The following is a 23,297-nucleotide window of genomic DNA, read 5'->3' on the forward strand; positions in this document are numbered from 1 at the left end:
GATCATCACATCCCTCTCCCGGCCATTGTCAGTCTTCGCGATCGGACGCTACTTCTCAATCACTTAGCTCCTCAATTTGCCTCACGAGGACTGAGTGCACCCCGCTTGTCAGCGGTGCTTGGCAGACCGGACGGTTACCCAGCCAAGGTTTAGCCAAGTCCGACAGCGCTTAATTTCGGTGACCTGACGGGAACCGGTGTCACCACTGCGGCAAGGCCGTTGGCCATATGTAAAAACAACAACTTATAAATAAATAACAAATCGCAATCACGATTCAGTCCAGTTCACGAGCTTTCGCTCGTCCCATTATTTACTGACGTCTATTACTACTAGCGTCACGACGGAGCTTGCAGCTGTAATTTATTCTCACGATAATAACAGATTATTTCATTTATTAGGCATTTAATTCATAATAAATTTTATTCCTTGTCGCGTAGGAATGTTACCATCTTGTTTTCAAGCTGATTAAAAGCTGGTAACTTCTTTTTATTTTATCCTACTACGTGAACTGGGATAGAAATGCTCTCTTGCTAGACACTTGGTAAATCATTATAGTCTCTAATAACCAAATAAACTAATGTACTGATTTCGGGGTCGTGTGGTCTTTTTTGAGGGAGAACATTTGCCTTTGCTAGTTTTACTTACAAATAGTATACAGCGTGTCCCAGCAGGAATGGTTAATATTTAGGGACATGATGGGAACTATCATTCGAAACGAAAAGAGTCTAGTAAACATGAGCTGTAGAATGCATACCTAAAGAGCAATGAGCACTTCTTCATCTTCGATACTGCCTGACAAATCTCTTCTGATGGAAGCTCTTCGCTTTCCATATTCTGAGAGATGGTAGTATGGACCAAAACAAGAAAAAATATCCAGCACACATGGGCTCTAAAGTGCACACCTTAACCGCTATGAGCACGTGTTCTAATTCGCTACTGTGAAACACACCTCTTCTACAGACCTGGTAGATAATTCTACTTCGAACAATCGTTCCTGTCATATCCTCTAATACTGACGGTTCCTCGTGAGACGCTACGTTTATCCATAAACACTGTACATGAATTCGTGTTTTTAATCAAATGAAACTATATGGTTCCAGAGACCTTTACAAGTCCCAAACACCTTTGATGTATATATGCAGACAGAAGATACGAATGTGAATTTGTACTAAGGCCAGGCTTCGAACACGGCTCTCCTGCTAGTCAGATGTGCTAGCCACTACGCCACTGTGGCTTTGCACAACGGTACGAACTACCCTAGCTCACCTTCATCCTCAATCCAAATTCACATGAGTGGGAATTTCGATTGAGAAGGGAGTCGAGGTAGCCTAGTCCGTGCTGTTGTCCAAAGCTACTGTGGTAGGGTGGCTTAAGTTGTTAGCGCATCTGTCCAGGGAACAGGAGACCAAGGTCCGAATCCCCGAATTGGTACAACTTTTCATTTGTCGCTTCACTCTGCATACATACATCCTAGAACTGTTGTTGTAGATTTATTCAAATACAGCATCAGTATGTGAGGTGTTGGGATATAATTTTGTTTCCGCTTGTGTTTCACGAAATTGTCAGATTTTAAGCAGAGTCGTAACATGTTGTGTGAAGATCGCATTTCTTGCTTATCGCTTGCACTCGTGTCGGGCGAGTGAAATGCCACGTGATTTTTCGAGCAGCGCTCGATGAAGTATCAAGATCTGCGGCGTATCGGGAAATCTCTGGCCTGTTCTAAGTCTCGTATCGTTTGCCCAGCCCTACTTATAAGATACCACTACGATAGGTGCAGCCTTTGTAAATTGTTTTTCGTTTGGACACGGTCGTGTCCGCGAGGTCTGACTGATCGGACGTGTGAGGCGCGGTGGGAGGGGCGCGTGCCTACCATGGCAAAGGTGGTGCTGCCGTCCTCCACGAGCAGGTCAGCGGCCGCCTCGAGCTGCGCGGCGTGCTCCAGCTCAACCTGGCGGCGCTGCTTCTTCATGTTCTCGCGGTGCATGTCCGAGCGGCTCGCGTAGTTGACGAGCGCGAACTCGAGCAACGCGCCGAACACGAAAGTGAGGCACACGCCCGTCCACACGTCGATGGCTTTGGTATAGGACACGGGGGGCAGGGAGGCGTTGATGCCCGACGTCTGGGTGGCCATGGTGAGCAGCGTGGTCACGCCTAGGGACACCCGTGCCGGGATGGCGCTCTGATCGAGCCAGAAGGACACCCACGACACTATCACCAGCATGCAGCACGGGATGTAGATCTGGATCAGGTAGTAGCTGAACTCGCGCTTGAACAGCAGGTCCACCTTCAAGCAGCTGTACTCTCCTGCAACAAGCAAACATACCCACATTCAGGAAGGCGAAAACAGTCGCTCGGAAATATTTGCCATTGCCGTACATAAGCAAAGCAAGCCCGCATATTCTATACGATGACAGAACTAAAATTTTTAATTTCACAAACCGTCTATTTGTTCTGATAGGGCGAGGGATAGACTGTTTGAAACCATCTATACGTTGATGTAGTTTAAGCCCCCAAGTACGTCACCTTTGCAGCCCTTCACCCCAGTGGGTCTTCCTTTGCGAGTAATTGACGACAAAAAGCAATGAGAATGTCGCATGATACTCAATGGCTTTAACTAAGTTGTCTTTTACGGTCTGTTTGTGTGTGGTAACGGTGAGGATAAAGTCTCACATGCAGTACATTGCGGGCTCGAATCTCATCAGGTGTTTTATACTTTTTTATATTTAAAGCTTTGTAAAATAGCTTTGATCATTATTTTTATTTAATTAATTGGGTTTTTTTTTACTTCTGTTCCCTTGACACAGCATTTTAATCACTGTATCAATTTTCCCATTTGTTCTCATTTTCTTCTTTATGCCATTCTTTTTTCACTCGGACTGTTTCGTGAATGTGAATCTAATTATATTTATTTATCTATTAAAATGCTCAAAGATTTGAAAATGCTGATCTGTTGTTTGAAAAAACAAAAGACGAAATAATCTATTTATATCGACTGTGCAACGATGTTAAAATGTATTTTTCGGAAAGATATGTGCATTTTGTTTTGGTAAACGTCATACAAGCATTCAAAACATAAATTCCTATTCCACTGTGGACAAAACAAAGCAGATGAAGATTTATAACGAATGCAATAACATGACAGAAAATATAGGAGGATGAAAACGAAAGAAAAGATATCGGAATTAATACATAAAATTAGTTAAACTCATATGACCAAAGGTTCCAAGTGAAAAACGAATGATTTTAATAGAAATTAGAGCAAATGCAAAAGTTGATACGATGATTAAAATAATGTGATAAAGAAATAGAAACAAAAAAATTACATATATGTCATTGAATAAAACTAATGAGCATTCATTTCGATAAAAATTAAAAAATTAAAAAATTTGAAATACCTGACGAGATTGAAGCCCACAACATATTGTATTTGAGGGCCTTACCCTACCCATTACGCTACGAAACCAGTACGTATAACATTTTTAAAGTTACAGAGCGTCACGCAAAGTTCTTTATTTATTTATTTCGTTGCTCGCTAACGAGGCCTAGCAGGGTGAATGGCTGCAAGGTATGATACTTGGGATCTTAATCTATCTTACCATATAGATGGCTTCAAGAAGTCTATCCCACAGCTGGGGATGTCACCTTGTGAGGGCCGTTTGTGATGTACCTAACATTTAAGAACAAGTCATCAGATTGTGTTCTGATGTGTATGAAACTTTAGTGTCGGCTATCATACTTTACTTTCTCTCTGCCCCTCCTATTTTCCGTCTGTCTCTCTCTATCTCTCTTCTCCTTCTCTCTCTCTACTCGTGTTTGTGTGTGTGTGTGTGTGTGTGTGTGTGTGTGTGTGTGTGAGTGTGAGTGAGAGAGAGAGAGAGAGAGAGAAAGAGAGATTTATCATGTGATAAACGCCATGAGGGTGCCTTTAGGCCATTTTCTTTGAAATGCTATAGTATTGGTAAAACGTATTAATTCGTAGGTTAATGTAAATAAGTTTCATCACTGGGGGGGGTTTTTCCTCTTGATAGAGGAATTCGGTAAACTCTTATTCACAGACAACTAGCTCTTTAAATAACAGTTGGGAATGCATCCGGGTAACGTCCTTGTCAGGCACCAATATTTCTACAGGCACAAACAAAACGAGAGATTTCATGCCTGGCAACTTAAATCCTTCGTAGTTAGAGTTAAATCAACCGGGAACCAAAAGACATGTACACACTGTAAACAACAGTTTTCACCACACAGCTAAAGATACCCAACACCGGTCGTTATCGATAGCGAAATATTAATTAACGAGTGAGTATGTAGTACTAACAGTCTCTCTATTGTGCGATCAGGAAGAGAGCAGGACTCCAGGCAGAATTTAAGCAAACGTATGTGTCATTATTCATGAGGGCACTTGAAATTCATTAATAGCACTGTCCCAGGAAGGGGAGTGCACGTCAAAATCTCTTTGTTTTTATATTCCGTCGGATGACGTGTACCAAGGCAATGTTCAGCAAATGTATATTTGTTTCGTCTGTTGCAATCGTGTGTGGTGCTTATGGTCTGCTCGCTCTGGTAGCTGCTGTCAGGAACGCTCGTTCATAACGCGGAAAACACCAGGTAACGCATTTTTCATTACTTGACTTCTGGGCGTATGTACGAGGGTGAGTCAAATGAAAACCTTAAATTTGTAATAACAAATCGAAATTTCGCGCCGTTATCCTGTAAGTTGGTAAGTGTGCTACAAACAGCGTGCAGAATGGCCTGTAGGTGGCAGCATAGTGCAGATGCGCACATACCGTCGCAGTGTCAGTATAAAGATGGCCGCCCCACTTGCACCATTGAAGAACAGCGTTCAGTTATTCGGTTTTTGGGTAGTGAAGGTGTGAAACCTATTGAAACTCATCGATTAATGAAGGTTCAGTACGGTGATGCATGTTTGTCACAGCAGCAAGTTTACGAATGGAGTATGAAGTTCGCAAATGGTGTGACTTCAGTGGAAGATGCTCCTCGTCCAGGTCAGGCACAAGGAGTTGTGACTCCACAGAACATTGCATCAGTTGAAGCCATAGTGAAGGAAAACAGCCGAGTGACACTGAATGACATTGCAGCATGTTTACAGATTAGTCATGGGTCACCACACCATACTGTGCATGATGGGGCTCCAGTTTCACAAAGTTCCTGCAAGGTGGATGCCACGGCAGCTGACTCCTGACATGGGAGAACGACGTGTTGATGCTTGTGAAGAACTTCTACGGCGTTTTGAACGAGAAGGTGATGGCTTCCTTGCAAGAATCGTTACTGGGGTCAAGGTACGCCACGCGGGGTATGAGTGGTTGCGCGGACTACCAAAAGAATTTTTTTTCTAAAGGAATTTATGCATTTTGTAAGCTCTGGAGGACTTGAATTGAGAGTGGTGGAGTTTATGTTGAAAAGTGATACAGCTTTGTACCACTTCTGCACAAAAATATTTAAGGTTTTCATTTGACTCACCCTCGTATGTTTCAGATGGAACCATCCGATCATTGACCTATCCCTACCGTCCTGCGCACAGTAACTACGAACTGTCGAGTCGAGTTGACATGGTCGTTATACAAGAGACATATACGGTATAGTTTTAAGTCAAAGCCCTCACATATGGAGGTTGTCTTTTGCAGCCTTCATGGGTTCAGGAAATAATGCTGGTATGACCTTAACGCAGGAAATACACGATCCAGTTACGTTAATGTGACCACCCCTTAAAAACCTGGATAACCACCTATCGCAGCGCTGACATGCAGGAACAAAGTCAGTGAGGTTCTGGAATGGATATGGAGCCATGACGAGTCCAGCGTCGTGGCCAGCTGCTCTAGGATTATCAGTTGAGGATCCATCGCGCGAACAAATGGTTGAAATGGCTCTAAGCACTATGGGACATAACATCTGAAGTCATCAGTCCCCTAGACTTAGAACTACTTAAACCTAACTAACCTAAGGACATCACACACACCCATGCCCGAGGCAGGATTCGAACTTGCGACCGTAAAAGCAGCGCGGTTCCAGACTGAAGCGCCTAGAACTGCTCGGCCACAGCGGCCGGCATATGGCGCGAACAGCCTACAGATTTTCGGTTGGGATTAAATTACGGGAGTTTTATGGCCGGGGCAAGCGGCAAACCCATTCTGGCGCTCTTCGAACTACGTACGTAGCCTGCGAGCTGTGTGACACGTCGCATTGTCCTGCTGGTAAATGCCATCGTGCTGAGAAAGAAACAAACTGCGTGCAGGGATCGACATGGTACCCAAGGATAGATGCATACTCGTGTTGATCCATTGTACCTTTCAGAATGACGAGATCAGCCAGGGAATTTCACTAAAACATTCTCCAGACCTCAACGCCCATTTCTCCGGCATGGACCCTTCCGACGATTGTTGCAGGGTGTTTGCTTTGAACATTTCACGCCGAACACGCCAACAGCCATCTGTCTCATGGAGCATAAAAATTGATTCATCTGAAAAGCCTACCTGTCGCTACTCAGTGGACGTGCAGTTGCCGTATTGTCGTGCAGTTTCCAGCCTTCGTCGCCGATGAACATTTTTCAGCATGGGTACATGAACCAGCGCCTGCTACAGAGGCCCATACGCAGCAACGTTTGCTGAACGGTTGTTGGGCGGACAATGTTGGTTGCCCCTTGGCTCAGCTGGACGGTCAGTTGCTCAACAGTTGCAAGCCTGTTCACCCGCAGATGTCTCCGCAGCCGTCGTTCGCTTCTGTCATCTGAGGCCCCCATTAAACCACTGTTGACACAGCGCCGGTTTTAGATAGCGTCATTTTGCCATGCACGGTATACTAAACCACAATGGCACGCGAGTACTTTACATACTTGGCCGTTTCGTAAATTGTTCCATCTTTCGCTCGAAAATGAATGATCATGCCCTTTTTGACGTCAGGTAAATCTCTCCGTTTCCGCATTACGACAACGAGTGCATTATTTTCTGCATCCCCGCGCACGCTTTATATACCTTCCTCTGCTAGTGTTGCCACCTGTCGTCTGTGAATGGTTATTCTGCGTTGACGTCAAACATAGGTGGTGGTCACATTAACGTGATTGGATTGTGTATTAGAACTACATATTTCCAAACTTCAATTCGTTTCTGATTTCCTATTGAAGTAACTGCTTTAATACACATGAGAATACTTCTTCCTCCAAGGTGTCATTGGAAAATTATACTGTATAGCACGTGTAGCATAGATAATCACAGTGTGTAGTGGTATCGACCTTTTCGTGTTGTTTGGTTTCAGTTACAGTCCATTACAAAGTGTACCTTTCTTATAATATTCTTACTACGAGGGTCGTCCACAAAGTAAGTTCCGTTTCTATATCCATCCACGGCAGCGCAACGATCGCTGTTCCGAGCATGAGCGGCAGTTACTATGACTCAAGGAGAAGACATGTACGCCATTTTAAGATCGCTGCTGCCGACGTGTGCTTTATAGTGCTTCTTTATAATGTCAGCTGTAATTGAAAATGCCACCGCTGTGAAATCATATCTGTGATTCGTGTTCTAAATGCAAAGAAAGTTAAACCAAAGAAAATTCATCGGCAAATCTGCGAGGTTTACGGACAAAATGCTATGAGTGATTCAATGGTTAGAAGATGGGTCAGACTGATTAATGAAGGACTGATCAAGTGCACGATGAAGAACGAAGTGGACGCCCGTCTGTGGTTACTGATGAACTGGTTCACACTGTTGAAGAGAATATTAAGCAGAACCGTAAGTTTACACTTAGTGCCCTTGCTATGGAAGTCCCGCAAATATCATGAAACTGTTCCTGAAAAACTGAAATTTCGAAAACTTTGCTCAAGTTGGGCAACCAAAATTCTTACTGAACAACACAAAGTACAGCGGATGGGCAGCGCACTTCAGTTTTGGCACGCTACAATGAAGAAGGCGAATGTTTTCTTTCTCAGATAGTCACGAGGGATGAAACTTGGGTATCGTACGACATCCCTGAAACAAAACGGCACACCTCATCTCCAACGAAGGTTAGGCCATAGCAAATCTCGACACTTCGAAAAGTCATGTGCACCGTTTTTTGGGACAGAAAAGGCTTTTGCTGATTGATTTCTTACCACGAGGCCAAACAATCAATGCACATGGTTACTGCGAGACCATTAAGAAATTGCGCCGCGCAGTACAGAACAAGCGCCGAGGGTTACTGTCAAAAATGTTGTTTTTTCCACGATAATGCCCGACCTCACACGGCGAATGTGACCAAACTACTCTTACGGGAATTTCGCTGGGAAGCGTTTGATCGTCTTCCGTACAGCCTCGACCTCGCACCTAGCGACTTTCATCTCTTCTTACATCTAAAATCTGTCCTTGGTGGTCAACACTTCAACGATGATGACGAGCTGAAAGAACATGTCGCCACATGGTTGAAAACGCAGGCGGCAACCTTCTATGAAGAAGGCATACAAAAACTTGCGCCACGCTATGACAAGTGCCTATAAAATTTCGGAAGCTATGTAGAAAAGTAGTTTAACAGTTGTAGATTTTTGTACAATAAATATTTTTTCTGCATCTGTACACGTTTGTTTCATATAACCTAACGAAACTTACTTTTTGGACATACCTCATATTACCGTTTTCGTCCTTCACCCTTTACGAACCGAAACACTATTATTGTAAATTACGGACGTGGAAAAGAATCGTATTTGGGATCCAGTAAAGGTGATCCACATGTTTCTGTTGGCATGGTTGTAGTCCGTGTCATGAGATGGGACTCTTTTTAAGAACAATATCGAACCAGTTGCAGACAGTTTACGTACCTGTGTTGGTTTTGCTGTTGCAGTAGTCAGTAAGGAACTTCTCTAGCGTGAAGCGCGGCAGGTGCAGGTTCTTGACCACCTGCACCGGGTCGCCGTCTTTCCACAGGAACACCAGGTCATCAGTCGTCCATCCATCTGCAACACCATAGCACGTATCAGGTCTGCTTCTGAGCAGAGACCGTTTTGCCCTAGGAACGTTAGTCAGCAAATTAGTTGAAATTAACTGTCACATACGCTAAATTTGACTTTGTAGGTAAAGCAAATTCCTGAAGTCTGTGTAGTTATTGTTTCAAGCTAGTATCCACTTCACTGGAATCATTTGAATTACTAGGATCGTTCTTTACAACACAACAAACCATTGGTTATTAGTTTGCCTTCTGCATTCAAATCAGCGAAGTTGTGCGAACCTTTACGTCAAATAACTGGAGAAGAATCCCTTTCCCGGTTGCTACAGTAACTATTGCTATTCGTTTGTCTCTTTAATTCAACTGTTTCCCATATCTAGTATAGTGTTCCCAGTGTTAAATATTCAATGGGAAACCTGACATGAAATTTAAACTTAAGATGTCCTAGTCGCCTAACCCAATGAAGCAGATGCAAAATCAGTAGCGCCACTGAAATCATAATGCACTTTGGTCACATGTCACATAGAGCAGATAGGCGATGTCTTGACCACTTTTCCGAACCTTTCAGACGATTCGTCGTGATTGTTAGTGCGCAGTGCACCAGCCATCAAGACATACATGTCTGACCATCATCGATACTATGCAGCACGAGGCTACATGTGCTTGTTCTATCCATTAAGGTAAAAACTATGGATTTGTGTACAAATTTCCCAAAATAAAACGTACTACTTTGTTGTATGTTCTTCCCTTATTCGTCGTCGGAGTTCAAATTTGGAGAACTGGAACAGCTCATGACAAAGATTTCAATAACGTTATCGCTGTGGCTTTTGATACTGGGCTACTGCAGAACATGCCCACAAGCTACGATGGTCAGGTGTGCATACTGCTTCATTCAGCTATGTTTTAAACATTGTACTGAAACCTGACATCTGCACATCGAAGACGAATTAGACAAGAACGTACGACAACACAACTTCCATTTCGTAAAATATAACTTTTAAGAACTTTAAATCTTATCATACATTATTTCAAGCAGATTTTTAGATTTTTGCCACAAAACTGTTCATTTATGACTGTTGTGAATCTGCTGGTCCTGATTGTTACGCGGGACATATTTACGTATTTCAAAATCATTTTAATTCGGTTTTAGCTATTCGAACTACTGTACTTTCTCTGACCATTTCAAACCAATCACCGCAGGCAGCAAACAGAAAGTAAAACAAATCTAGACAATGCAGGATTTTCTTCTCCACAAAGGCTGTGGAAGTAAGTCATTCTACTAGGTTTCGGCACGTGTAAAATGGGGGAAACGTAATATCAGGTGCAACAATAGGCTTAAGAAAATCTGCAGGTGACATACTGTGCAACAATATGCCTCCCGCTAACTGCAGGGACCTATTGGTAAAGAAAGTGATCATGCGCCTGATTGGCTGGAAGTGGGACTGAAATAGCAGTCGGTCCTTTTCAAAAAGCAAGCGGGGTCTGCTCTAAAGACCCCCTGGACTAGAATGCTGCCTGTGATACAAAGATTCCTTCTCTATTTCGAGGATGCACCATAAATAGGTCCTTAGTATCTTCATTTAATTATGTACCACAAAATGTAGAGAAACATTTTCTATTTACTGGTTGAGGGCTGTTCATCCTCTTATTTGCGATTTGCGCGCTGATACGAGAAATGCGAGAGGCCTCCAGATTTTCCTGAGAAAGTCAATATCGTAACAAGGTGTGTGCTTTTCTTCAACAGGTTGATCAAAACTAGCGTAGTACCAAATGTTACTTAATTTGCAGCTCTTCATAAGTATGAGTATCGTTGTTGTCTAAGCAATAATTATAATGAATTTTATTTTAGTTATGGTAGTTATTTTTCTATTTTACTTATTTAATTGATTTACTAGCTACGTCTTTTACTTGTACGAGCATGAGTGCTTTTGCCTACAATACCGCAGGCTCCAAACAACCACACCAACAAATGTTTTGATAATTTTATATGCATTTTAGAGTGTATATGAAGTTTATTGTTAACAGTAATATAGGACAGTGCTGTAAGCATATTGTTTTCATTTCTTAGTCTGTTGGTCTTACTCTGCGTATCTGCTGCCAATATCTTTGGTGACTGGAAAATATGACGTCATACGAACTACAAAGGTTCCGTAAATTAACGCTCACATGTGAACCAAAGAAGATAGCTAAACATTTCGCAAAATGTCCAGATTTTAGTCTTCCGACTATGACCAACAATTAGAAAGGGAACGCTATAATCAGCCGATGACGTAGCAAAAGAGTATCGAGCTCAGATGTGCAGTTGTAAATGTGGATGTGATGATGCGGAACTCACAGCTGGCCATCCTCAGCGAGCACACCTGCCTGTCGAGAGGGTACAGCTTCAGGTTCATCGGGCAGGAGAGCGTCAGAGAGATTCTGAAACACACACATGCGTTGCGTTGCTCATACTGAACAGCCTTGACACATATTGAAGAATAAAACTAGTGTATTATCGACTTACATTTCGCTAAGCAAACTACACAAATGAATGTAATAATATTTGACTATATTACGTATGAGTGTAATGACGAAATTAGCCTTCTAAATTGTTGGTTGTGCTCACGTTGTTATCGACAGTACTCTGATAACAAGATCGGGCAGAAACTTCGTTGGTAATTTGCTCCATTACGGTCTCTGCTTGCAGCTGAGACAACGTAGGAGCTCCAGTGCAATCGTAAGAATAGTTGGCGACATTGCAAGTGTTTCTTCAGCGCTTAAGCTGATGCAATCTGTGAGCGCTCCTTCTATTTCAGCCACCCCTTTTCCTGTTATACGGTGGTGACGTCATCCCCTTGATAAATTTTGGCCGGAAAGTGAAAAACACACTCAGGTACGATGTCTGGGTTACCTCGCGCTACCTGGTGACGTTACAGCACAATGTGTCTACAACAGGGAGCTGCTACGTCCATTTCGTGCGTAGTTAAAATAATTTAAAGTATGTACGTGGAATTTTCAGTCTTTTGTATTTAATCAAAATACTTTTGCTAACAATAGCAACAACGTGAATTTTTGTTGGTATTTTCCCTCACCCGTAAATGCATAGTAATGTACTCATGGAAAGACGGCGGAATCGTAACATGCAAGCACAAAGAGAACACCTGCTTCTGCTTGAATGGAATACTGTAACGAGGCACAAACATTATAATCCAAAAATTTTTTGTGTTAGTAAAACTTCAGTCGTGCTTCTCACCTGATACTGTAGAGCACCGATCCGTAAGGAAAAATACGTATATAAACGTTGGGCATGATAATGTTATGAAAATGTCCTTCCTTTTCGTTAGAGAAAAATAAATCTGGCATCCATACTCTGTTGGCGTCTGTCAGTGTCAGGTACTTTATTTTTCCTGCAATAGAAGAACACACACAAGTGAATTAGCGGGGAAGTTTCTTTACCTGATTAAGATCAACTTGTCATGATGCAAAATTTTAACACAAAACTACATGTCATATCGGTTTAAGAAGCTTAACTCACAATATTGGGGGGAGGAATATTTATGTTTATCTCAACTGAGACGGCTAGCGCAAGGTAGCTGTTTTTCAAATAGTGAGGGTATGCGACATTCCGTGTCTTCAAGCACTTTGGGCCTATTAGTATAGCGCAAGTTATGTAGGAGCAACAGGTTTAATTAGTTAGTTAATTAGTTGCCTGTTCCACCGATCAATCTAATGGTAACCGTTATAATATGGAACGTGTCAAGCGCTTAACAAATTCACACATGAATCAAGGTTTTTCTTTTTTTCGTAATCTTAAATTTTTTATTTACCTACCTCATTCCCTTAAATGGAAAAAAGTGCATACATTATACCTACAGATTTATCTATTCCTATTCAAGAATTCATCTATGGTATAGAAGGAGTTGTCAAGGAGATATAACTTCAGTTTATTTTTGAAACTATTGCTGCTGTCTTGTCATCCGCTTGTATCTACATTCATTCACACAAACGGCGAGAACTGGTTTGTAGAAGCGTTCATTACCGTCCTCAACACTTACATTTGGAAAAGAAGAGGCGCTCGATCTCAATTTTTAGCGTGTTTTGTGAAAAACCATAAAACGTCACACTTTTTGGATCAAATTAAAGGACTGAGCATACAAACATGCTACGACTAACCTACTAAGATGAGAGACTGAGAAATTTGAAAGCCTGGCGGGAAACCCAGTCAACATGATAAACAAAACTGAAACGATGGTGAACCCCGCGTATTGTCATAGATGCTGTTTCCATTTTCCTTCTCTGACTTACATGTATGATAAGTAAAGGAAACAGTTTAAATTACTGTAACAGTGTTTTATCAAATGCTGTTCTGGATACGAGTAGAACTAAAGGGAGGTGGACGGAGAAACTGAATTTCAAAAACTAGCCTATACGTGCTGATGAGCGGGCCGCAGAACTTTAATTTGCCTTGAACGTGTCACATTACATTCAGAATTGTTGAGTTCCCTTCCTCCATAAGACAATGAGAGATGATCTGGTATTTAATTCTGAAGGGTGATGCACAATCGTACGGATTGGTAATACATGGCAATGGCCATCATCTTCCAGTCTACGAAATTCGGGGATGAAACTTTTTTCTATTCTTGCGATTCGAATCAACTACCTCGGAATCCAGTTATGAATCGCGATTACGCAGCCAGCAAATGAAGCTGCTTTCCAGACCTAGATTCGAACAGTTGCCTATCAGAGGTAGATCTCTTCTAATAGAGCCGTTCAGAACATTTACCGAGCCGACTCTCAGCTTAAAAGTGCAACCGCGTAGGTCCTGCGATTCCAAAGTATTCCTGTCAACTCTTCAGCGTTGAAGGTTCAAATGGTTCAAATGGCTCTGAGCACTATGGGACTTAACTTCTGAGGTCATCAGTCCCCTAGAACTTAGAACTACTTAAACCTAACTAACCTAAGGACATCACACACATCTATGCCCGAGGCAGGATTCAAACCTGCGACAGTAGCGGTCGCGCTTTTCCAGACTGTAGCGCCTAGAACCGCTCGGCCACTAGGGCCGGCTAGCGTTGAAGATACTGGAATATTAACAGCACTTCATCTACAAGGAAGTGAAGCTTCGTATATTTTACTGAAGCTACCTCATTCAATATGGAAAGACTATTGGAAAATGCCATGGAATAAAACAAAAGTTTTGTTTTCTGATATGTTGAAATGCGTCGGCCGAGTATTGGTTGGACACGTTTCATAAGTAGAGATATATTAAGCCTGTTTTAACTTTGGACGTGCAAACACGAGGTGCAAAGTGGAGAAATGACTCACATTTGTGCGTTGAAAGCGTGTTTTTCCTCTCTCCTTCTTTTCTATGTATTAATTAAGCGGTAGTTATTGTACTCGGTTGGTAACCTTTCATACTCGTAATCCTGCTCACTTGCAAAGTATGTAAACTCCTTATCATTGAGAATAGACATTGAGATCGTTTGTCAGATACATCAAACAGCTCCAGTCGGAGGGTTTCTAGTTGATCACGTGTTTTGCGTAACCGTTCGTTGTCGTCGGGAACGCGGGGATGGTCGAGGCTGAAGCGGTCGGGCGAGTCTGACTGGCACTAAGAGCGACCGTTGGGTCTCAGCCTGTTGGTACTTAGCGACTAGTGTGATGCGGCGTGTGATTTTCCCGCTTCTTCTTTGGTTGATTTGTTTTCATATTGCTTCCGTCTATTTCTGTACATTCACGTGTGTAATTTATTTACTTCGGTCGCGGCTTTCTTCGTGAGTTTGCACACATAGCGCTAGACAAGCTTCTGTGGTTTCAAAAAGCATCTCCCGGTGTTAATTCTGTGCTAAATATGTTTCAGTATTGTTTTGATATCATCTCCGATTGCGCGCCTGTGTAGCGTATTTAGTGTGAACAATGTTTCTTTGTGAACTCATACATGTGGTAATAGACAATATTTTGAATGTCTATTGGTCATTTCTTGCCGATTCTGCAGTGAACCCCCTCATTCCTTATATTGCCAGTTCACCTAATTTTTAATATTGCTTGACCACATCTCAAATCCTTCAATTCTCTCCTGGTCGGGTTTTCCCACAGACTACGTTTCACTACCGTACAGCGCTGTGCTCCAAACGTATATTCTCTGATCGCCACCTATCCTGCTTTAACGACCAGGCAAGCCTTCGATGTCCGTATTCAACGTTGAAACGTGGACGTCCAGTACCTTGCAGCCTACTCGTGGTTTCACCGTTCTTCAAGCGCTTTTGGTAGATACAACAGTAGCACGTGAGCAGGCGACGAGCTTCGCCGTTTCTGAGATTCTCGTTCGCAGATGCCAGTCCATAACAATCTACCTTTGTGAAAGTCGCTAATGTCAGTGGATTTCTTGTCTGACGCCCTTGTCGTCGCTAAAATGAAACCACACCGAACGCTCTCTCTTACGTACAATGTTTACCTTTTTTGGCACGTACTGCTACGGTCGGGTCAATTAAATACCTGTTTCGTCTCTGCTGTGTTTACATACTCTCCTAACCACTTCACGTGTCCGCAACGCAACCAGGCGGAATTCCATCTCGTGGAGAGTAGTGATCATTATGTTCTGGCGCATGTACATACACACATTAAAAAAAGTATTACATCACCCCGGTTCCCAGAACTCCTGAAGATAGACGTTGATTGTGGATCTTCTATCACAGACATAGTCACTTTGACTGGTCGGAGATGTCACTAAACTCGCCCAAAGATGTAAACAACCATGCATGAGCAGCGCCCATTGGGCGGTTTTCCGACAGCCGATCAGTTCCAGCCATTCCACCAGCAAGGAGGTACACGGCTCCCTGTTGCCTGGAGTTCAACCATGCCTAGACGGTCAGTACCGCGGTTCGATCGCGTCCGCATTGTTACTTTGTGCTAGGAAGGGCTCTCAACAAGGGAAGTATCCAGGCTTCTCGGAGTGAACCAAAGCAATGTTGTTCAGACACGGAGGAGATACAGAGAGGCAGGAACTGTCGATGACATGCCTCGCTCAGGCCTCCCGAGGGCTACTACTGCAATGGATGACAACTACCTACGGATTACGGCTGCATGATGCGCAACTTCACTCCCGACGTCCATGGCGAGGTCCACCTTTGCAACCACGACACCATGCAGCGCGGTACAGATTGTCCCAACAGCTTGCCAAATGGACCGCTCAGGATTGGCATCACGTTCTCTTCACCGATGAGTGTAGCATATGCCTTCAACTAGACGATTTGGAGGCAGCCCAGTCAGGCTGAACGCCTTATACACACTGTACAGCGAGTGCAGCAGGGTAGAGGTTTCCTGCTGTTTTGGGGAGGTATTATGTGGGGCTGACGTACGCTGCTGGTGGTCATGGAAGGCCCCGTAGTGGCTTGATGGACTTGTAGATAGTATGCCACGACGAATATAGTCATGCATCAACGCAAGAGGACGTGCTACTGGGTGTTAAGAGGTACCAGTGTGAACAGCAGTCTGGATCACCACCTCTGAAGGTCTCGCTGTATGGTGGTACAACATGCAATGTGTGGTTTTCATGAGCAATAAAAAGAGTAGAAATGATGTTTATGTTGATCTCTGTTCCAATTTTCTGTACAGGTTCCGGAACTCTCGGAACCGAGGTGATGCAAAAAAATTTTTTTATGTTTGTATATGTCACCTAGGGCTTGTTATTCTTTAATAAGAGTAGCAAAACTCACATTTCGTCGAGCTTGCCTGTTGTGTGCCCGTCGGAATGATCTTGTAATAATAATATTACTGTGCCCTATCTCTGTCATCCTGAACGTTTGTGAACAAAGGACTAGTAATACATTAGTTGGTCGTAATATGATGTTCCTGCTGTCTTTCTTATTCTGCGGATGGAAGAAAATTAAACTTGTTTAATTATCTTATTTTTTCACCAAATTCCAGTCTCTTTAGAGATTATTCTACAAAGTAAACTTCAGTATTAATTTGATTACTTGAATAGGTAAAACCGCGTTCTAACTAAGAGCAGCGTGGAACCTCGAAGTGTAACAATCATGCATCTCTGAAAAAATGTCGTTGGACGCAGGCACGATGGCTTGCTATTAAAGTCATGAAATTTGCCGACGTCGAGTAGAAGAAAAGAGAGATCGTCACACTGCAGAGTGTGACTAAACGAGTCGACTGAGTGGATAGTGTGCAAATTACGAAAGGAGGATAATGAGATTCGGGTATCTACGTCAAAGAAGAAGCAACACGCTCCCAATGAGTATTTAATTTATGGTAAGGATACGTTACTGTGTTACATTTTCGGCAACATTTTGAAGAATATAAGGATGTACTTACTTCGAAACATTTCATACATTTTGCTTCAAAAAACTTGAATATGTGTTTAACAAATCACACGTCTCAACGGATACTGCATCAATGGTACTAGATGTAGTCAGTTGACAGATTAAACGAGTAGTCGTGGATAAGCGACAAAACAGAATTACGAAGAGGGCTTATTACATTCCTACAAAACATTGTTTGATATTGCACATCTATAACTAATGTTGATTCACATAAAATAAATAGAAAAATTATATTCATGTTCAATCTAATAATTCTTACTCTTCGTTCACTGAAACAGTTTGAGACGCTACACAAATTTGAATGCATTTCTAGTTTTTTTTTTTTTAGATACATTGACCTTTCGTTTCTTTACATACAGTTTGAATACTAATTTCACTGTCAAAATTTCGGAGGCTGTTCTGGGATGTTTTTAAAATTTGATCCAAGAGACCCGTGATCGCCAGCTGCTCGTTACAGAGTAACTTTACTTCGTCTAATTTCTTACCCTCTTTTATCTTTGTATCTGCACTTAACTGAAAATTTGTATGCAACAGCCCAACTGTCGCCGGTATGCAGTCTCTCATTTTTGGAAAGAAAATCTTCTATTCATTGTCGGTACTTACTGTTGACAACAATCGCGCCCACTTTCCTCTTCACCCTCAAGCTTGCTGTTCGGTTCTGTATCAGGATTTCGTTTCCGGCAGGACTAGTTGTACTTGAACAGTGATACACAGTAGTACGAATAGATTTACTAACGAAGAGTTTTCCGATAGGCACCTGTTGTGTGAATCCACTGAATGCAATAGGAGAACGATACAACGACGCTATCCTGAACTGTTACCGCAGCGATTGTAACTGCATGGCGGTACTTTCGCATCTGCCTAAGTTTTGTTGCACTACTCTGTGTTTTGCGTTGTACATTTCAGTGATTCATTATCACAGAGTTTTTCACTGATGTGTAGGTATTTCCATTGAAACAAAGGAATATGGGGTAACAAAGCTAATGTATTATAATTAAATTATTACACTATAACAAGCCCCTATACCAAAATTCTTAGAAAATAGCCCTTAGAAACCTTCTATATTTTGTCAGTGTAACAAAACGATACAAACAAACTTCGAGCAGCTGTAAAGCGTGGGCCGCCGCTATGGTAGCAGACGTGAGTTTCATAAGCTGCCGAACTGTAAGCAGGACTTCATGCAATGGGTCTGATCGTAGTCAAGACGTAAAAAATTTAAATGCCTTGTCGGATTTTTGGTTGAAGTATCCCACGGGGTGGATTCAGGCGAATGTTGGGAAGAATGTTCTTCCTCGCCGCCCATTGACTCTATTCGTTCTGGATATGTCGAAGTTGTGTCGTATATGTATTTGTACAGTGTAGGTGAATATAATGTGTGCGTATATAACCAAGTTCAAAAAAATGTTCAAATGTGTGTGAAATCTTATGGGACTTAACTGCTAAGGTCATCAGTCCCTAAGCTTACACACTACTTAACCTAAATTATCCTAAGGACAAACACACACACACATGCCCGAGGGAGGACTCGAACCTCCGCCGGGACAAGCCGCACAGTCCACGACTGCAGCGCCTGAGACCGCTCGGCTAATCCCGCGCGGCTGTATAGCCAAGTGCGGTGTAAATGTTTTATGATGGTTATGAGAGAATGGAGAAGGTGAATCCCGGTGGTGTGGTACAGCCTATCCTCTTAGATTGCGCCTTGGGACGCGCCGAAATTAATATCCCCATCCAACAGAGGGATCACTAACAACAGTGTCGCATGTCGCATGCCCTCACTTCGTGAGGCACTGTGGAGAGGTTTAGAATCTGAATCAGGGCACTGGTGTAAAGACTGGTGAATTAAGAAGGCCCCCACGTATCCTTCCTCTTGCCGGCCAGATAACGGCAGTGAAAACTGCATCCATCACCAGGATTCAAACAAGCTTACCTTCGGGTGAAGCGACACCGCACAGGCGTGCGTTAGCAACCTCGGCTAGGGAGGCGGGTTTAAAGGTCATTAGACGGCGTTGATGGTGTCCCTCCACCCCACAACACTGTAGAGACCACTGTGTTCAGTGAGCTCAGAGTAGCAACTGACTTTTTATGCCAAAGGCGTGTTCTAGCGGAGAGTCTTTGCCCCTACAACCTCGACGCCCTGTAGCGTTAATGGACTTAGTGTCTTGATGTGGGTTTCTATGCTCTACTTTTTCTCAAGACACACTCTACGACACCTCAAAGTTTGTCGATATAATTTTGTTATGTCCTGTATTTCTGTGTCACCCCGTTATGACAGGGATCTGTGACTAAGCTTGTGAAATTAATGTGAAGTGTGACGAGTACCAACCTTTGAAGTCATTGAACTTGAGTCGCTCATCCATCCACTGCTCTCTGAATGTCAGCTGGACGCTGTATTCCTGCAACACATTAACACGTGGCCAACTCTGCCTGTGCGACCATTTTCGTACTTCTAGCCTATCCTACTTTGACTCTACACTTAATCACTGACTGCTTGACTTGTAAGTAACTGCGAAAGTTTCTCTTTTTTCTTTTACGTTATTACTTTTCCTTTAGATTTGGACAATTGACTTTTCTGAACGTAAGAAAACAGTCAAGTACATAAATATCTCAAGGCCACAACGACAAACAACATTAAACATTGATCTAGCATACACATAACAACAGGCCAACATACTCCAAATGATCTGACAATAGTAATGCACGAAATACTAAAGCAAGTGTTGCAAAGAGAGAGAGAGTCTGTTAGAAGGAGTAAACAAAGTACATACTTGACACCGATTCAGAACATGCAAGCATACAACAATATTACAAAATAAAAGAGAGAGAAGAGAAGAGTAAGTGTAGCGTGTTACTGGTACCTTGTTCGGAGTCGTACACGCGGCGCCTGATTGGCGGCCGGGTCGGTGAGCCTGGCTCCTGTTGAGAACACGTGTAACAAACACATGACGCTGGGCCGAGGGCGGCGTGCGGGGTCCGGGCGGCATGCAAGCGGGGCAGCGCAGCGGAACATCTACAGGCGTGGGGGAAGGGGGCGGGGGCGGGCAGCACGATTATAGAAATGAGGAAGATGCCCAAATGTACACAGATGCCACTCTTGTTACGTGCCCACAAAAACCACGGGACGGGGCGAGGAGGGGGAGGGGGAGAGGGACGGGCCGGGTGGGGGAGGAGGAGCGGGAAGGAGAGGGAGAGGGAGTGGGGGGCGCCCAGCACCGCCGCCGTCGCCTGTCTGCTCCCGCAGGGGGTTCCCCTCTCACCTGCTACTTGGCGCTACAACTGTCTCGTGACGAGATGCGAGAGCTGCTTCTGGTTCAACAACTCGTTCTCATATCAGCCTAATAATCGAGTTTTTCGTGCAGGTAAACATATCATCTCCAGTCGAGACAAGCAGCTCGCTTTATGTGTTGAAAGACTGACGATGAAAAAAACTGGTAAAAAGTGTGTTAAGGGGGCGTTTTAACGAAATTAAGTAAAATTATGGGATCGTATTTATATGATTCACGTAATACTGATGGCGCCGGTCGGAAACTGGTCAACTGAACGAAAGCGGAACGATTACATTTATAGAATTAAACATTTGTTTAGTCCCATCACTAATTAAATATGTAAATGTGCCATCGCACAACAGGTCGAGCAGCTCGTTCTGTACATTTCAGCTAATGACGTAATAAAGAGAAAGATGGGGCAGTAGTGTTAAGCGAGGAGTTTCAGACCCACTAGAGATGCAGAATGCAATTCATCACGTCGAAACTCGTGTCAGAGCCGAGTCAAAGCTCTGGTAATTAATTCTTTTAAGTACACCGTGTACACCGTTTCGTGATATTTGAAAGGATGCATCTTCATACATTTCTCTAAGCACAGCAGGCTATTCGAGTAATAGTCGCGTGGGATTAGCCGAGCGGTCTCAGGCGCTGCAGTCATGGACTGTACGGCTGGTCCCGGCAGAGGTTCGAGTCCTCCCTCGGGCATGGGTGTGTGTGTTTGTCGTTAGGATAATTTTGGTTAAGTAGTGTATCAGCATAGGGACTGATGACCTTAGCAGTTAAGTCCCATAAGATTTCACACACATTTGAACATTATTCGAGTAATAACGAATGTGGAACAAAGGACGTATAGCCAACTATCTGGTAGTGGGTGTCCCAGTTGGGAATTGAGTTTCAACACTTCTCTTAGAACCAAGCGAAAACTCGACCAAAACCAGAGATGGCTGTTACTTTATAATTTAATTCCCTAAACAATACGTTCCAGATGTAAAAAGTAATGCAAAATAAAGTCGGTAATCTGTACATGTGCAGTTTATCTAAGGCACTATCGATCGAAGACGACGCAGTGTTTCTTCAACAATGAGAAAGGTATATATGATCATATGAATACTGCAGTTACGGGAACGGAAATCTAGTTATCTATCTGGAAAAACATGACAGTTTAGTGTAACTCGTGCAGCAAAAAAATGATGCGGACGGAGCTGCTAACATAATTTCTTACTAAAAGGAGAAAATTAATGCGTCGCCGTTGAGAATTTTCATTTCTACGAGACACCTGCTTTTTACAGTAATTTTTAGTTTGTTCCTGTTTATATGCCATACTCACTCTGTGTGAAAACTGACTGTAAATGTTGCCATTTAGACAGGACCACTTTTTTACGTTAGTAAGCTTAGTTATGGTTCGATTTGCTAAGGAATGCGTCAGTGTATAGGGACGTACGCAACCGCCTTCCTACATTCGGTTGATTCTGTGTTTGTTCTTTAACATTCGTTTACACTTATACAATTCAGAAATGACTATGACGAAAACAAGAGTGCGTGGCGAGGAAGATTCTGTGATGTGCCAGTTAATGCGAAATGCGAAGACTGTCTGGCACGTAGGACACGTTTGAGCGTAAGTGTGTATGTGTGTGTGTGTGTGTGTGTGTGTGTGTGTGTGTGTGTGTGTGCGTCATCTGACATTATTATTTGAAACTGAATCTTGCTCGTCACAGTTTCTTGCTCGTATAGTGTTGGCAAATGCTTTCCAGCACACTGGTGTTGACTGCATTGATTGTTGTTGCAGAAAATATAATGAGAGCTGTCTCAGTGTTACTGTTGATGAACGTGGAATTGAAGTAACGGTATTTATAATGCAGTTCTACGTGTCCTACCATTAAATGAGATTTCCGGTGTTATGTTTTAAAGTGTTAGAGTTTGATGTTAATGTGGCTATTAGGTTTTCTCAACGAGAAAACTGACATCACGAAGCACGTAGGATGATGTGACACTCGGGGGGAGCATCGGGAGACAGACAGGGCAGGTGGCGGCGCCTGGCGCCAACCCACGCCTCAGGGCGGCCTCATAGCTGGCTGCACTCACTCGCAAGCCATTGGCCGCTACCTCGCACATCTTCCAACTGTAGCTCCTCTGTTCGTGCGTTCACTGACAAAGCTGCTGGTCCCTTCGTTGCCTGCTCTCTACTTATTCTTCTGTTAAAATAGTGAAACGACAGTGAGACAAAGTGATTTGTTTTTAGTGTAGCAACCCAGGTTAATTTTTTGGTATCCGGAAAGTTAAATGTGAAACTAACAACCGTCAAATACAGTTCGACGAACAATCAGTCGCTGTATCACACCGCCACGACCTAATAGCGTTGTTTTTAAAATTTCCAGCCAGTGTCTGTCAGTTTATGTATCAAAGGAAGAGATAGAAAATCGGTCAAGCAGAGTGCTATAAAATTTATACATTAGTTTCTTGGAAAATAATTATTATGATAGCTAATATTTCATTCCACTGACAATTATCACTTCAACGGAATTTCAAAATACGGGTAAAAGTGAAAACATGCAAACACCAAACATTTTCTCATTGCCAGTGTCATGTTAAGCAATTGTGTAAGGTAACTGAGAAAGTAGCAACTAGTTCGCAAGACTGTAGTTGTTGCTCAAGTGCTTGCTTCGCTCGATTCAGTTATTTTCGAGTTATGCATGTAGTGCGGTGAGATTCGTTTCGAATTCATACGTTGCAACAAAAACAGAAAGCAGAGCAACTGAGGGAGTTAACAGTAAGCTTTAGAAGTACACATAACACTGATTTATTG

General features: G+C 42.9%; 1 protein-coding gene across 8 annotated transcripts in view; it reads right to left on the reverse strand.

Annotated features, from left to right (window-relative positions):
- The window catches only part of LOC126252056 (glutamate-gated chloride channel), a 712,398-nt gene that overhangs the window by 102,860 nt on the left and 586,241 nt on the right, over positions 1-23,297 (reverse strand). For 7 of the 8 annotated variants that reach the window (XM_049952925.1, XM_049952916.1, XM_049952908.1 and 4 more), the window contains 5 exons: positions 19,558-19,627; positions 12,155-12,308; positions 11,258-11,340; positions 8,798-8,932; positions 1,871-2,304 (listed from right to left, as the gene is read on the reverse strand). In XM_049952925.1, the coding sequence (XP_049808882.1) occupies positions 1,871-2,304; positions 8,798-8,932; positions 11,258-11,340; positions 12,155-12,308; positions 19,558-19,627 (876 nt within the window). Of the gene's footprint in view, positions 1-1,870; positions 2,305-8,797; positions 8,933-11,257; positions 11,341-12,154; positions 12,309-19,557; positions 19,628-20,089; positions 20,237-23,297 lie in introns of those variants that run through there. The other variant, XM_049952933.1, reaches the window with a different exon arrangement.

This window comes from Schistocerca nitens, chromosome 1, assembly GCF_023898315.1.
Source record: "Schistocerca nitens isolate TAMUIC-IGC-003100 chromosome 1, iqSchNite1.1, whole genome shotgun sequence".
Classification (NCBI taxonomy): domain Eukaryota; kingdom Metazoa; phylum Arthropoda; class Insecta; order Orthoptera; family Acrididae; genus Schistocerca; species Schistocerca nitens.